Below are 16,524 nucleotides of genomic sequence, written 5' to 3' on the forward strand. Positions count from 1 at the left end.
TATGTTTGTTTGCTTTCTGATTTGTTGAGGTTGAGTGACTTGTTTTGATTCTCTGCTATAGCTAGGACATTAGATGGTATTTGATATTTTACATAAGGAAAATGCTGAAGTGACATCGTTTGGGACATTGCTGACATGGACATGTCTACATTACCATAGATGTTTTTCATTGAGATACGAGCGAGAAGCATCTATGGTTCTGTGCACACCAATGCGCCAAACAATGTCAATTTCAATGTTACTCCTGTATGACGACTCTTTATATAAATAGCTTGATATTGCAGCATTTGATGATGTTCTGGTCCCCTAACAAAATAATGTCAGCCATAGTACTTTCTGCAGTTGATTTGCTATTAAGATAATTTAAATAAGCTTGATATTGCATTGAATAATTTTTGACAATTTTTTTTCTTCTATCTTTTTTTTATCTTCCAATGGAATGAATGTAACAAACTGCAGAGGATTGGATACAAATTTTGGCTGTTTGACTTGTTTTCAAGGTGCAAGAATGTGCACTTATAGAAATATTTGCAGATTTCCAAACGTTCAAAAATGTGCTAAGGTCCCGTTTTTGCAACCTAAGACCCATCCAAGGATCTACCAATTTTAATGGGGTTTCAAAATTGTGGTTTGACATAGTAGAAGATTAATGCAACATATTTTGAAAACCACTTTCCTTGGTAAGATTTGAACTCTTACCAAGTGTCGTTGAGATCAAATGGATTAGCAATGTGCTAATCGGATGAAAATAAAAAAGGAGAAAATTTTGGGCTTGATCTAATGTTTTTAACATGGATGGCTATAAATCTTCCATGGAGCTCTCAACTTTAAAAATAAAATTCAATAGGGAAAAATAATGTAGTTTTGAATTTATTTATTTTAGAAGTTGATAGAACTTTTTCCATTACAATCACATGGCATCGCATCATGCTTTAGGATTCTAAAAAGATGATCAGGCGGAGTTGAATCTTAATGGGACCCAACCCTAATATTAAGCTCAATCATTTATATAGTTGCAAGATACATCAACTTGTAAGATTCTTACCAACTAACTTGGCAAATTATTACAATCAAGCAAAACAAAAAATATTCCTACTTATTGTTCCACAGCGGACTATCTTGTAAGACACTCCATTAGTTTTTTGACGGCTCTTGCCATTTATATTATAAAACACAATTGGATAGTTAAAGTTTTATGTTTTTTGTGGTGGGGAAAAACGTGTTTTCAACTACAGTTTTATGGTAGGACAAATGTCCTATCTATCTACATCACATTTTTATTATTTTTCTTTTCTACTTCTTGTAACTTTATTATATATTCTCTTTTATTCAGTTTATTGTTCATTTTTTATATCTTGATTTTAATTTTTTTTAATAATTTCTTTTCATTTTTTTTTTTTTTTTTTTTTGGGCTTATCCCCTAAAGAGGATGTGTACTAATATATGTGCTATAGGCATGGGCAAATTCTAGTGTACGTATATTTCCAATCACATTCTACCACACCTTGAATCGCATTAACAATGTAGCTAGAGTCCTCAATCAAAAGAAGTAGACAATGTTCATGCAACTTTGCAAATCTAAGTGCTTCATGCACTCAAAACCATTTCCACTTCTCGACATTGTCTTAAGTTTACTAATCCTAAAATTAGAAACTAACTCTTTTTTTTTTTTAGGTGCAATCAAGAGGTCTTAGATTGCACCAAACCAATGAGCATTGGGCGCAGTGGTTTGGATATATTTTTAAAAATGGAGAGGTCTTGAGTTCAAATTCCTTCATTGACCACCCTCATGAATTTTTTCATCTTGTTCAATATGCGTGTATTCAGAGGATTTAAACGAGATATGATGCTTTAAGAGGGTCAATTGCTTCGAGAGCTCAATCATTAAAAAAAAAGGTGCAATAAAGAGATAAAATTAAGTTTTTTTCATCAGGAATTCATTTCCCTTGAATCAAATCATGCAAACCCAAATAGGCGTACATGTATGACATGGACCTGATTATTGTCCATCTCCTATAGTTCTCTTTTTTCATTTTTTTTTTCGGAGCAACCTTTTCTCTTTTTAGATATAAGAAGGGATTTGAGTCTAAGACCTTATAACATCCTCCCAAATTCTTACCGTTTATAGTTCTTTCAAAACAGTACTTTTGCTCATTAATTCATGATTCAGGAAAGTTAAATATGAAATAAGATTCATTTTGTCAACTTCAATAATTCAAGCTAAGTTTAATAAAGAGAGAAGTTATTATCAATTCTTATATAAATCAGTAAAATAATTGCACATAATTGACGTAACGTTAGTAAAAGTTGGTGGAACAATAGTAACTCTCTTAATAAATTGATGTTTATGTTTTGATCCACAAATTCGTCAACGGAGTTTCGAAGTATGATCATGGTGCACGTAATGTGGCTGTTTATCACTCTCACCTAATATTTGGTCAACCTTTCAACCTGATCTCAAGTATCATTCCCAGTCAAACTTAGCCACCATCAGTAGGTAAAAGTCAACAAATATCAGTGGTGGATGATTTTCTTTGGCTCATTCAAAATATGTGGGTCCCATTTATATAAAAAGAAAAAAAAAAAGTATAGGGTGCATCACCTTAGATCAGTTCTATCTCACAAATTTACTTTGTTACAGATCACGAAAATGATTCAACGGTTGTGATCTCCCCATCCCTATGGCCTATCAATGTGGACTGTTAGATCATTTGATCTCCCACATTGGAGGGCCAATCAAATGCTACATCTTGTTGGTCCAATTACCTAAAATTTATTCCATTTCTTCTAATGTGCCACGTGGCATACAAAAGAGACCAGAAGTCATGTTGCAACTCAACTCCCGGGGTGTACAGTATCTTAATTATAAACAAATAAAATAGAAGGGACCTCGATTTCGTGGTAATTTTCATTAATTTATTATTAGGATAATTTAAACATACTCCCCGAGTTTAGGTGAATATTTGAGACAGTCCTATAATTTCAAACCAAACATAACTCTCTTCCTTGACTGTGATCTTTGTTGAGAGACTAATAGAAAATGATCATAATAACTGTCAAAGTGATTTGACCATGATCAAGCCCTAAATCAACGTGGTTGGACCAGTTAAATTTGTTAAAAATATCGAAGAGTCTTGTAAGAGTGATTGTGTGGGACATTGCATTAAACACTGTGCTGCCGTGGAGATGGGTACAGCCCATAGATGCTTTTCACAAGTATCTCGAGGAATGCATCTATGGTTATGTAATCACCTTCACATTAGCACAGTGTCCCGGACAGTGACTTCATCATTTTTGAATAGCTGATGCACTCATATTTATTTATTACAAAATATCTTCATTTATTTTATTTTATAAAAAGATAACATTCACAAAAATTGATAATTTACTAATTGAATGGATTTTATTATAAAATTTTGATACTAAACCATCTAATTTTTAGGAGAAAAATCAGGAACCACCACATAAATGTAAATTTTTATATTGAAGGTCGGTGAGATAATTTTTTATAAAAATAAAATATTTTTTCCTAAATGTTGGAGTAACTATTAATGAGAGAAAGCCTGACGGGGTGGCTCAAAGGCAATTTCAGATCCAATAAACGGTGAGAATTTATTGGTTGTGAGTTCGATACCAGTAGGAGCAATATTTCCTTAGGGGCCACCTACGAGAGTGCACCCTCACTTATCTAGTCTGTGTGATGTGCGGGTGTTGCACTTATTCGGGGGAGGGACCCATATGTCTTGACTTCGACCCTGGTTTTTCTAACATGATTTTTAAACTCGGTATCTTGTCTCATCTCGTTTAGCTCCAAAACCAAGTCTTCTCAAATAAGTTTTACGATATTTTTGATACGTCTCGTGAGACAAATCAAAAAATTAAACATGACTTGTAAATCTCTGTCAAAAAATAACTTTGTGAGTTGGTCTCGTTCAACTTTGATACCGAATTAACTCGGGTGATACGTCTCGGTCTCGGACGAGTTTAAAAACCATGTTTTTCGATCCCCCTAGTTGTCCGTAAGTTCAGACACCCTCGTCATAAATAAATAAAAATAATTCATAAAAGACTTCGGGGCAAGGGATTTGTATTTAGTTAAAAAACATAGGGGTATCTCAAACATTCATCAAAACTAGAAGGGTACATATCTAAATTACCCAGAACTTATTAAACTATTATTATCAAATGGTTTACGTAGAGCTCGAGACGAAATTCACATTCAGCCAAGGTCACCGATGATGTGTCATCATGAACGTGAGACCAAAAAGATCACGCAAATCAAAGTCACCCACTTTGAATGTTGAACGGTTTCCAATTCAGAAGTAAAATAAAGAGAGCTACTGTTGCCACCTTAACTTTTCCTTATTACACCCCAATTATTAAAATTGAGAGACTCTATTGCAACACCAACTTTTAACTCCCCCAATTACATGTAAATATAAATCACCAAAGAATTGTCACACATCTTTAGCAAAAGATGAGGTGGCAATAGAATATCATTTTTTTAAACAAATTTTTTTAAATTAAAAATTAAAAGATACTCTTCAAACATTAGAAAATTTTGATTCAAGTTATTAATTCAACATTACAAAATATTATATCACGTTCAAACATAAGTTGGTTACCATTGCAGAATTAGATTAGATTCATATAAAATATTAAATCTAACTCATAAAAATCAAATCAAAAGATAGTTGGAGTCGTGATGAAAGCACGTGGTAAATCATATATGGTTGATGTGATAAAGGTACATAACCATAGATCTTATTCTTCAAAACATAATAAATAAAAAATAAAAAAAGATTTACGATTCTATACCCTTGCCACATCAACCGCATACAGATCATGTATGATTTATTGCGTGCATTCGTCGCTATTCTTTTATTTATTCTCAGCTATTGACATTTTTCAGTGGGTAAATCCATTTATTTATTAATTGGAGTGTAATAAGTAAAAGTTGGGGTACCAATAGCTCTCATAATAAATATGAAAAGCCAACCAAAAAAACTAGCCTGCTCTCTTTCTCCTCTTGTCTACTTTTTCTTCCAACTTTCATCATTCTTGATTCTTGGAGCAATCTTTCAAATTTTCTGTATTTCCATGGAAGATTTCAGATCTAAGCCATATGGGAATGGAAGAGACATGCAGATACAGAGCTACAATGGAGGCAGATCCACTTCATCTGGTTCCCATAATCTTAGATATACTTCTTCTTATAGTTACTCTGTTCCACAAACCCAGATTGGTAACAACGATGTGAAGTTCAAGAAATCTAAAAGTATTGGGTCTACTTCAAAGATTTTGAGCTTTATTGATCCTGAGTTGCAGAGGAAGAAGAGGGTTGCTAGTTACAAGGTTTATACTATTGAGGGGAAGCTTAAGGGATCCTTCAGGAAGAGCTTTAGGTGGATCAAGGACAGATATACTCAAGTTATTTATGGTTGATGGTGACTTCTTGGTATTTTTTTTTATAAATGTTTTTGTCCCTTAATTCCATCTGTTTGGGTCTATTTAAGTTCTGGATCAATGTATGTTAGAAATACTTGAATTTGATACAATTAAAATATACTGGATTTATGAGTATTTAGTGAATTTGTGACATGGGTTGTTTGTTAAGGACATTCTTTATTTTGTGGTTCTTTTGGTAGCTTTATTTCATGGGCTTTGTGGTTTTTTGTTTTTTGTTTTTTTGTGACCATTGAAGGTGATCACATAAAAAACTCTTTTTTTTCAGAAGGTTTCCTGTTATTGGGTGGATGGTTTTGTGGATCTGTTTGTGTCTATTTAAGTTCTATATCACTGTATGTTAGAAATACTTCAATTCAATATAATTAAAATAATTGATTTATGGGTGTTTATTGACTTTGTGATGTGGGTTGTTTGTTAATGGATTTCTTTACTTCAGGGGCTTTTTATTTTATTTTTATTTTTTATGTGGGGGGTAGTATCCTTGACACTATTGAAGCTGGTCTGATAAAATCTGTTCTTTCTGAAAGTTTCCTGATATTGGGATGGTTGGTTTAGTGGATTCTTTAAGTCTGTGAATTTGCTTATTTGAAAGTGTGTGAATTTGGGGTGTTTCTTATTTTGGGGTAGTTGAGAGCGTAGCAATGAGAAATATTTTTGTTTTTATAGTTTTATTGTCTCCTAGGCAGGGTTGATGCGATCAAGTTTGATTGAACAAAGGAGATTCCAAAGTTTGTTCTTATTAATTTTGAATGTTGAGCTTCCTCTTTGAGGATTTTAACTTGGACAGCCTCTATTTCACCGTCTTTTCATGTTAACTTGTTTTGGTTCATAAGTTCAATCACATGTTTTAGATTGTCTCGGAATATTTCTATATGTTTCAGAATGTTTTGGTGAATAATGTTTCGGTTTTTCTCTTGACTGAAACATTGCCTTGAAACGAGATTTTAAAACTTGTTTGTAGCTACACAAGCACAACCCAAAAGAGAATAATAGAAGAAGATAGTCTCCTTAGTCTTGTACATAAAAAACTAAGAAAACTCACACTGGGTTGCTTTACACACATATAAATGAAAAACTAAACCTAAAGAAAAAAAAAAACCCGAGCTTTATCCTAAAGCAACTAAACTAAACTCAATCTCTTGAAATAAACAAATGAACTAATAGAAATCCTAGTAATTAATTTCTTATTAAGAGATATAAGGTTCTCTCAACTTAGCACAGAGGCTGGTCCATACTTCTAATTTAACGTAAGAGAAAGCAATGAAATGTGGAAATTGTTTTCGTGACTCAATCCAATTGCAAATCCACACAATAGAAGAGCTTTCTTTTGAATTTTCTCAAGGGGCCAAGGAATGACTAGTTAGAATGCATGAGGTCACCACCTTGATGAAGAATGAAATGTGGAAATTGGTTTTGTTCCCTTAGGAGTGGTGCCAATGAATTATAAGTGGGTTACCACGAGGTGAAAAGATGACTGCTGTAGACTGTTTTAATGTGTGGATTTAGTCATGTAGGTGATGCAATTAGGCCAACACCTGGACATCATGCCAGGGCATAGTGCCAAAATGCCAGAAATGCATCAGTTACTTGCCATGGGACATTGCTTTATTACAAGCTAAGTGCCAAGTGCGCTATCAACGGGGCACTAACCCTCGCCACACAATGCACATGAGTGGGATTTGATTAGAGACAAAGGTTTAGAAGTCACGAGAAGGAAAACCTCTAACATGGTGCCTTCCTATAAAAAAACCAAGAAACAAGGGAGGCACCATAATCAACAAATTGACCAAGTTGCTAGAGTACAACCTGACACCCACAACTAGATTTGGTTATGGGTACTTCTTTCGATTTCATGCATGTCTATAAATGGACGGTTTTATAATTTGATGAGAACATCACCTATCCCCTCCCTTTCTCTCATGTTCCCATAATAGTCCCTTCCCTCTCCTCTCCCCCTTGCTCCATCACCTTCTCTTCCCCCTTGACACAATGATGACCCAACTACCACTAACTTGTTTTCAGTGGAAGTTGGAACCATTTTACTCTACTTAAACCTGACTCACCTCAACATGCCATCAAGTTGTTATTTTTGCTCATACACAATGCTATCTGATCATTCTGATTGGTATCTTAGCTCATTCAAACATTTGAATATATTGTGGAGCAGTTTTTAAAACATAGTAGAACATAGCTTGTCGAAAGGGAAATTTTTTTTTTTTTGAAAAGTATAATATATTGAGCAAAAGAAGGAGAACTACAAAGAGAGAGGCCGAGAGAGCCTCAAGAACAAACAACAAGCAAAAAACAGCAAATCAAAGAAAAACAAAAAACAAAAACAACATCACTGATTACATAAAGAGTCCCATTAAAACAAAATCGTCGAAGGTAGTCCCCGCGACTCTATATTCTGCTTCGACCAAATGTATAATAGACCCAAAATTTCCAAGAATCTTGCACGAGTGGTACTGCTCTTGTTGTTGAACACTCTGTTGTTTCTCTCGTTCCAGACTCCCCAAGCAATAGCCGAGGGAAGCATAGCCCATAGGATCCTTTTTCTGATGTGGAAAGCGTTATTGGCCATTCAACTAACACCGAAGAAAACTTACGAGGAGGACCCAGTTCATACCGAACATACCAAGGAAGATTGACCAAATATTATAAGAAAAAGAACAATGGACTAAAGTATGATCAACAGATTCTCCATCAAGTTGTTAGAACCATTTTACTCTACTTAAACCTGACTCACCTCAACATGCCATCAAGTTGTTATTTTTGCTCATACACAATGCTATCTGATCATTCTGATTGGTATCTTAGCTCATTCAAACATTTGAATATATTGTGGAGCAGTTTTTAAAACATAGTAGAACATAGCTTGTCGAAAGGGAAATTTCAGCGAACAGTTTCTTAAAAAGCCCGAGATACATATTCCTGGTTGTTGTTCCTTGTAAACATGCACTTTCGGATCTTGGAGATTACGCACACACAACAAAAAGATTTCTCTCACAACTTTCTCTAACATTATAACCAAACATAGGGATAATATAAACAGATAATAGCTAGACCATGATCAGATGGTTATGAGTTTGGTATTTAGAATTTATCTATTTCTAAATGTTGTTTTGTTTATACCGTTCTTACTGAGAACATAAACAATAAGTTATTTGGACTAGGATTCAACACAATTCATTTTACATTTAGAACTGAGGATTCTTGTGCCACTTTGGAGTCTGCACTATGATAGATTTTAATGAACATTTTGTGTTCCTGCTCAATACAAAAATTCTCCACATTTGAACTCTTGCAGTTAATGTGGGTTGTTTGCATCTGATCAGGGTCAGGCTTTTGAATACTCTACTGTTAAATTAGGAGGATTTATTCTGAATTTCATCAAAGAAGTAAAAATTTATATTCATGTTTCGTCAGTGCTTGCAACCCAAAGCCTCTTCGCATGGTTATGCTCTGACATGGGATGTTAAAAAAGATGTAACGCCCTTTTGAGCCTCAACATCTAAACCATATGCCTCTTAAGAGTTAATTCATTGCTTTACCTTTTCTCAAAACACTGCTATGATGTTATTATATACTAAGAAATATAGTCATAAATAATTTGGTATGGAAACATGGACTTCTAGATATATAGTAGCCATCCTTTATAGGTTGTTGCTATCATTTACGAAAACAGTCGAGCAAGATATTTGATTTACATTCTCCATGAATCTGGCTTTTGACATGATATGGAAGAAAAACTTGGATCTCATATAATGGGATGACATGTATAGGCCTGGTCCAAGACATACTCGAGTTTTCTTTGAGCTCTAAGCAGTTTTAGTGATGTTTTTTTAATGATTTTTAATAATTTATAGTTGGAAAAGATAGAAAACCCGCAAATTTGACGGGAAGCTCTAATCTCATGTTTAAATGGACACCCTTCTCTGTATCATTGCATTTTTAGGTTGAAAGTAATGCTTAAGTACCATTTCTCGTCATTTTAAAAGTCTTTCAAGTTACTTTTCATAAAAAAAAAAAGTCTTTCAAGTTCCATTGTAATTACTGTGGTTGGTGATCTTGTATTCTTTGTTGGATAGCATATTCCAACTACTTTGGCTGAATTTTTTTTTTGTGGAAAATCATTCTTGCAAGACACTTCTGTCTGAGATGAGTAGAACCGTTTATCATTCCAGAGGTACTGACGAGTCTTTTGTTCTTGTAGCTCAGCAAAATTGGTACCAAATTGTATCAGTCACACCAAAACCCCGCTTCGTATCATGCGTCCATCAACTTTGGATAATTTCTCTTTTTTGTTATTTTAGTCTTTTTGATGAATAGAATCGTTTATTGTTCTAGACGTACTGACAAGTCTTTTGTTCTTGCAACTTAGCAAGATTGGTTCAAAATTGTATAAATTTCAGTGTTGTATCATTTCCACACCAAAACCCAGCTTTGTATCATGTTCCACTAGCTTGGGATGATTTCTCTTTTTTGTTATTTTGATTTTTGTCAATCTCATTATGTTAGTTTTGCAAAATCTTTTCAATAGATGCTTTTCAGAGGTACTGAAAAGTCTTTTTTGCATGCAACTTGTAAAGTGGTTATCAAATTGTTTAAGTCTCAATGTTGCATGAGTTTCACAACAAAACCCACTATGAGGCTCCCTCTCATACATTTTCTTTCTCAAAATAATCTAATCCAATCCACAACGGGCACGAATGTTTTTTTTTTTTTTGAAAGGTAAAATATAATTGTTATCGGGCACGAATGTTTGAACGGAGGACTAATAAACTTGATGATTATTAAGAAAACAGATGCAATCGAATCAAAAGACAAACACAAAACAAGATTCAACCATATAAAAAAACACAAAGATTTTACTTGGTTCCCTCAAGATTGAGGTACGTCAACAAATCTCATCGATTTCATTATGAAGAGAAAACTTACAGTTACAGATTACAACTTTTCACCAAAAAATGATAAATATAAATACCCTAGTTGACCAGTGCTATCAGGCTCCACAAACCACAACAATGATTCGTAATGAAAATAAGTAAAGATGAAAATATACTATCGACGCTATACAATTCGATAAAAAAAAATCCCTAAATGATGAACTCTATAAGGAAGACGAGTTGAACTGATCGAACAAGTATTGTTTCTCTTAATATGATTACCAAATGTAGATTCTCTTTGAATTTCTTTATCTTTTTGTTAAAAAAAATATATATGTAATGGAATTTTAGTAATTTAAGCCTTGGGAGAGCATTTCAAATTGAATAAAATCAAAATTTCTCTATTAGTTCTTCCTCAGCCACAGATGTTAATTACAACTTGCATTTTTGGGGTTATCACTAATATCGCCCATTTTGTGGAGTTAAACTAAAATTTCCTAAATTATAATATTATTTATTTGTTTAAATATATGAAGTTGTTTTATATGGTCTATGTATAAAATTAAATTTAATCAGATCCACAATCGGATAACATTTGGATCCTATTACTAAGATCCGATAAAAAAAAAAACCCAATCTAACAAGGGTTTGATCCAATTCTCATTGGGGAAATTCTGAATCCGATTCATTCCTTATTGGATCTAGACCCAATCCATTAACAGCCCTACCATGGAGCGGTTCTGAATCTGATCGAGATCTAAACCACTGGCAGCCATACCATTGATACCACTAAATATAGTTAGTTGCAAAATTCTCCGAAGTTTTATAAAAAAAACCCGTAAAATTCTTTGAATAAGGGACTAGTCAATTAAATCAACAAATTGACGGATTAATTTACAATATATCAATTAATAATATAATAATATTTTTTATTTTCTTCAATATTCTAATATCAAGATCAAGATTGATACGTAATCCAATAATATGAATGATGATAAAATGACACACTAAAACGTATGTGGTTGATGTGGCAAATGCACAGAATCATAGATCTTTTTTTTTTTTCGAGATACACAAAGAAAAATTTACGATTTTGTGTACTTGCCAAGTCAACCATCTAAGTTTAACGTGTCATTTTATCATTAGTTAACATATAATTTATATTTTCCAAAATTTCCCGACATTTTACAAAACTTTCTCGAATTTATCCGAATTGAAGCCCTACCGGATTTAATCCAAACTTTGTTCTTTAGATCCAAAACCAAATATTAACCGGGTCCTAAAAGATCATCCAAAACCAGAATTGTCGGGTACTGGGTCACAGGTAATCGGGTAATTAGTATCCATGCTGATACCCTTACCCACATGTATATGGTCAATTGGTTATACGTTATGAGAGAACCACAGTCCACAGGTGTTCCCATCCTCTCCCTGTGTATGCTATCTTCCCAAAATCAAGAAAACCAAACACCTCTCTCTCTCTCTCTTTGTGCTCTAATGGAAGGAAATCTGTTCCCAAACAAACCAGTTTTCCCAGGCCCAACAGCAGTACCAGCAACACAAGCAACCCCTCTTTTGAAATTCAATCCAACATCACTTCCTCTACCTCCTCCTCCTCCTCCGTCACCCTCCACTTCTCCATCCTTCCCTATTGACTCTCTCCTCCAACATCTCTCTTCTTCTTCTTCTTCTTCTTCTACCAATAACACTTCAACACCTCAAAAACCAACCAAAATACTCAACCGTCCTCAAACCCGTTTCCCTTCTCTTTATTTATCTTCAAATTCTCTCCAACAAAACCAAAAACAGAAACCCATTTCAATTTTTATCTCCCAATTCGAAAAAAAACATGATTTGATCGAAGCAGATGATGGTTCGCTGGAATTTCTCTCCGTTAAGGGTAAGTCCATACTCAATTCCATTATCAAACTCCCTTTAAACAATTTAAACACTTTCTTTTATTCTTCAAAGTCTGAATTGCTCGAGGTTGATCTCATTGGCCTCTTAAAAGGGTTGGAAATTTCGGGTAATTGGAAAAAAGCTCTCATTTTGTTTGAATGGGTTCTATCGATCTCTAACAATGGAAAGAGTAAACTAGATGACCAGATGATTGAAGAAATGGTTCGGATTCTTGGAAGAGAATCCCAACATTCTATCGCGTCTAAACTGTTTGAGGAAATTCCCATTGAAGACTACTCCCTTGATGTCAGAGCCTACACTACTATACTCCATGCCTATGCTCGTTCCGGTAAGTACGAACGAGCGATCTTGCTGTTCGAGTTGATTAAGGAGAAGGGTCTCTCTCCAACTTTGGTAACTTACAATGTCATGCTCGATGTGTATGGGAAGATGGGTCGTTCCTGGAATAAGGTTTTAGGCCTTTTGGATGAGATGAGAAGCAGAGGACTTGAATTCGATGAGTTTACTTCTAGCACCGTTATATCCGCTTGTGGGAGAGAAGGGTTGTTGGAGGAGGCTTCAAAGTTCTTCAATGAATTGAAGTCCACTGGTTATGTCCCAGGAACCGTTACTTACAATGCTTTACTTCATGTGTATGGGAAAGTTGGGATGTATTCTGAGGCTTTGAGCATTTTGAAAGAAATGGAGGAGAACAACTGTCCTGCCGACTCTACTACGTACAACGAACTTGTTGCGGCATGTGTGAGGGCGGGATTCTATGATGAAGGGGCAGCTGTCATAGACACTATGACTAGTAGGGGTGTTATGCCAAATGCTGTAACATACACCACGATGATAGATGCATATGGCAAAGCTGGAAAGGAGGACAAGGGTTTGATTTTGTTCGATCAAATGAAGAAATCGGGTTGTGTTCCTAATGTGTGTACGTATAATGCCATCCTCGGGATGCTCGGGAAGAAATCAAGAGCTGAAGAGATGGTGGAGATACTATGTGATATGAAGTCAAGTGGGTGCATCCCGAATCGAGTTACGTGGAACACAATGCTTGCCGTGTGTGGTAAAAAGGGTACACAGAAGTATGTGAATCAGGTGTTAAGAGAGATGAAGAATTGCGGGTTTGAACCGGACCGAGATACATTCAATACATTGATTAGTGCGTATGGTCGGTGTGGCTCTGGAATCGACACGTCAAAGATGTACAATGAGATGATCGGTGCGGGGTTTAGTCCATCTGTTACTACTTACAATGCGATGTTGAATGCAGTGGCTCGGAGAGGTGATTGGAAAGCAGCAGAGTTGATCATTCTAGAAATGAAGAGCAAGGGCTTCAAGCCTAATGAGACCTCATACTCCTTGATGCTTCATTGTTATGCAAAAGGAGGACATGTCGAGGGGATAAAAGCAATCGAGGTAGAAATATACGACGGGCGAATCTTCCCAAGTTGGATGCTTTTGAGAACCCTTGTGCTCGCAAACTTCAAATGTAGAGCGTTGACGGGTATGGAGAGAGCTTTCAAGGAATTGCAAACAAAGGGTTACAAACTCGATATAGTTCTTTTCAATTCTATGCTTTCGATCTATGCCAAGAACAAGTTGTATGATCCAGCTCATGAGATGCTTCACTTGATCCATGAAAGTGGGTTACAACCGGATATTGTCACGTACAACAGCTTGATGGACATGTATGCAAGAGGTGGAGATTGTTGGAAAGCAGAAGAGATTCTGAAGGGACTTCATAGAAGTGGAGGAAAACCTGATTTAGTGTCTTACAACACTGTGATCAAAGGCTTTTGTAGACAAGGATTTATGCAGGAAGCAATGAAGACTATGTCGGAAATGACGATTAGGGGAATTCGGCCTTGCATTGTTACTTATAATACTTTTGTGGCGGGATATGCTGGAAAGGGTATGTTTGAGGATGTAAATGATGTGATCAGTTATATGATGCAGAATGATTGCAGACCCAATGAGCTAACCTATAATACTGTGGTCGATGGTTATTGTAAAGCAAGCAAATATAAAGAAGCCATGGATTTTATATTAAAAATTAAGGAGACAGATCCTTCCATTGATGACCAATTAGTGCAAAGGCTGGCTGCTCGGGTCCAGGAAAATGTGGATTATTAGCCTTTTACATGGATTTAATTTAATGTACAAATTCATTGGCCATTTTCTTCAGCTATGTCACCTGGCAACCTGACTGAATGAGGTCAAGAATCTGAACTGTAAATCAAAGGATAAGTTACAGATGCACTTTCTTAAAGGGCACCATGGTTTCTACATGGATGTATGTTTGTATAGGGTTGGGTTATATTGGGTGAGGGAAACAAGATCCTGGCACGTTCCATTGTGATTTCTGCCAAAGAATGTCCCAACATCAAAACACCATCCTGACACGTGCTTTTTTGAGATGCATGTGTAAAGATGGTATGGTCTTTTGTGTGTCAAAGATGGTGTCAACAGACCTTCATCATAGATGTATGCTCTAAAAAAAGCTTGGATTATAGCATTTGTTATGGATATATTTGCAGTGCTTTACATGTTGATGGCTATATCGCAAGTTGTGTTGAGTTCATCCAATATCAAAAGCTATTGTGTTTCTTTTGTCTTTTACATCATGGTTGCTTTGTCCTGGTGACCCCAACAGTGTGCACATCTCAGTTATCTGTTATACAACCAATCTTACTGGACTTTCTACACTTTTTACCTTTTTATTTAAAGGAGATCATGAATGCTATTGAATGGTAATAGAGTTTCATTAAGGAAATAACAGTGTTGTGTTTATACAGTTGTTTGAGAAAGGGTCCAAGACCTACCTAGTTTTTGTTTGGGGTGGAGGGTATTTTTGTTGAAGCTTTTTTTTTTGTACTTGGGGTTTTGTTGAAGCTTTTTAGAAGTCATCATTGATGTAGCTGGTGATAGTGGTGCATCTTTTGTTTTCTATGGGTTGTTTTCCATTATTTTTAGGCTTATTGTTGTCTTTGAAAGCTTTTCATCTTCAATTCCTGAAGTTGGTGGTTATCCTTATTCCTATAGGAGTTGTTAGCAAAGTTGATGTTATGTTATTTGAATTTGATACATTAGTTTTTGTTTAGTTACTGTGGTTTTTTAGCTGAGAATTACTAAAACATTCAAATGTGACTGTAGGATGGCATCTATAATATCCAAGATGGGGTTTTTTAAATCTTAGAGCAAGGCTTCTCCAAGATGTTCGTTCCCCATGTGTATTTCAAATTCAATCAATACATGCTCTCGCACCATTAGTTACGTTTATCAGGTACTTTGAGGACTTAATATCGCATAACCTTGTCATGTTGGTCTACTTTTATGTACTGCAATCCTTTTTGACTGAGTACTAATTTTTTTTATACAAGTGGGATCCTTCAAGGGAAATTGCAAGAGGGGAGGGGATGGGAAATAGCTGCTTCATCAGTTGTAGTTCTTTTTTGTTCAGTTTTTATGTTTGGGTGTTTTTAACTTCAAAGGTGGAACTTCAATATCTTTTCTATTAGAAGACGACGCCTTTGGGTGATCCTTCCTTTTGCCGTCGCTTGGGGTCTTTGGAAGGAGAGGAACAACAGGATTTTCCAGAGCAGGGAAAGTGTGTAACCAAGCACCAGTAAAATTGTGTAATCATCTTAGCTTTGCTTGTTTTGCTTTTCTCTTTTTCACTCTCTTGTATGGGGGTTATCTCAGCCTCCTTTCTTGTTTCTCTTTTTTAATGAAATTATTACACCTGGGCTTTCAATATTATAACCCAACAAAGATCAGTAAAGAGTAGAACCACTTCTCTCCTATTACGAGCTATGCTTTCAAAGTGAAAACTTGTGTGCTTCAATTGGTGGTTGATACTTCTGTCTCTTCCTCCAAAATGATTTTTAACCATTTATTTAGAGGGATTATCCAGTCGATTCCGACCCTTTCTTAGAAATCCAAAATGCTGGCTTCTCATCATCATTGTTTGTGTCATTCTGCTTCTTGAGTTTTCAACATGTCTATGTGACAACATGTTGAAAATTGTGTTTAATAAGTAGCAGTGCAGATCAACAAGAAGTATGAAAACATCGGCAAGCAAGATTACATAAACATCTGAATCAGTTTTGACTCCTCCCGAATATCAACATAGTTCAACAATCCTCTCTTCCCTTTCCAAAACAAGAGAAAACGCGGGGATAAATAGACTTTATCCTGCTTTTTGCATTTTAAATTCGCCCACCTTAGCGAGCCTTTCTTGTCGTCCTTCTTAAGT

At 35.3% G+C, this 16,524-nt stretch overlaps 2 protein-coding genes across 4 annotated transcripts; both read left to right on the forward strand.

Moving 5' to 3' along the window:
* Positions 1-5,000: 5,000 nt before the first annotated feature.
* Positions 5,001-9,956, forward strand: LOC147388498 (uncharacterized). The gene is made up of 2 exons (XM_086419380.1): positions 5,001-5,458; positions 9,683-9,956. The coding sequence occupies exon 1, from the start codon at positions 5,101-5,103 to the stop codon at positions 5,443-5,445; it is 345 nt and encodes a 114-aa protein (XP_086275506.1). The 5' UTR covers positions 5,001-5,100; the 3' UTR covers positions 5,446-5,458; positions 9,683-9,956.
* Positions 9,957-11,771: 1,815 nt separating this feature from the next.
* LOC147388499 (Tetratricopeptide repeat (TPR)-like superfamily protein) lies at positions 11,772-16,070 on the forward strand. 3 transcript variants are annotated; one of them, XR_015170687.1, is made up of 2 exons: positions 11,772-14,753; positions 15,423-16,070. XR_015170687.1 is itself a non-coding variant. In XM_086418729.1 (2 exons), exons 1-2 carry the CDS (start codon positions 11,793-11,795, stop codon positions 14,400-14,402), a joined length of 2,499 nt encoding a protein of 832 aa, XP_086274855.1. In that variant the 5' UTR covers positions 11,772-11,792; the 3' UTR covers positions 14,403-15,063. The 3 variants fall into 3 exon arrangements, 1 of the variants encoding a protein (XP_086274855.1); XR_015170688.1 differs by having other exon boundaries at positions 11,772-14,702; XM_086418729.1 differs by lacking the exon at positions 15,423-16,070 and having other exon boundaries at positions 11,772-12,255; positions 12,367-15,063.
* Positions 16,071-16,524: the final 454 nt, after the last annotated feature.

This window comes from Akebia trifoliata, chromosome 12 (genome assembly GCF_017979445.1).
Source record: "Akebia trifoliata isolate Shusen 1 chromosome 12, ASM1797944v1, whole genome shotgun sequence".
Taxonomy (NCBI): domain Eukaryota; kingdom Viridiplantae; phylum Streptophyta; class Magnoliopsida; order Ranunculales; family Lardizabalaceae; genus Akebia; species Akebia trifoliata.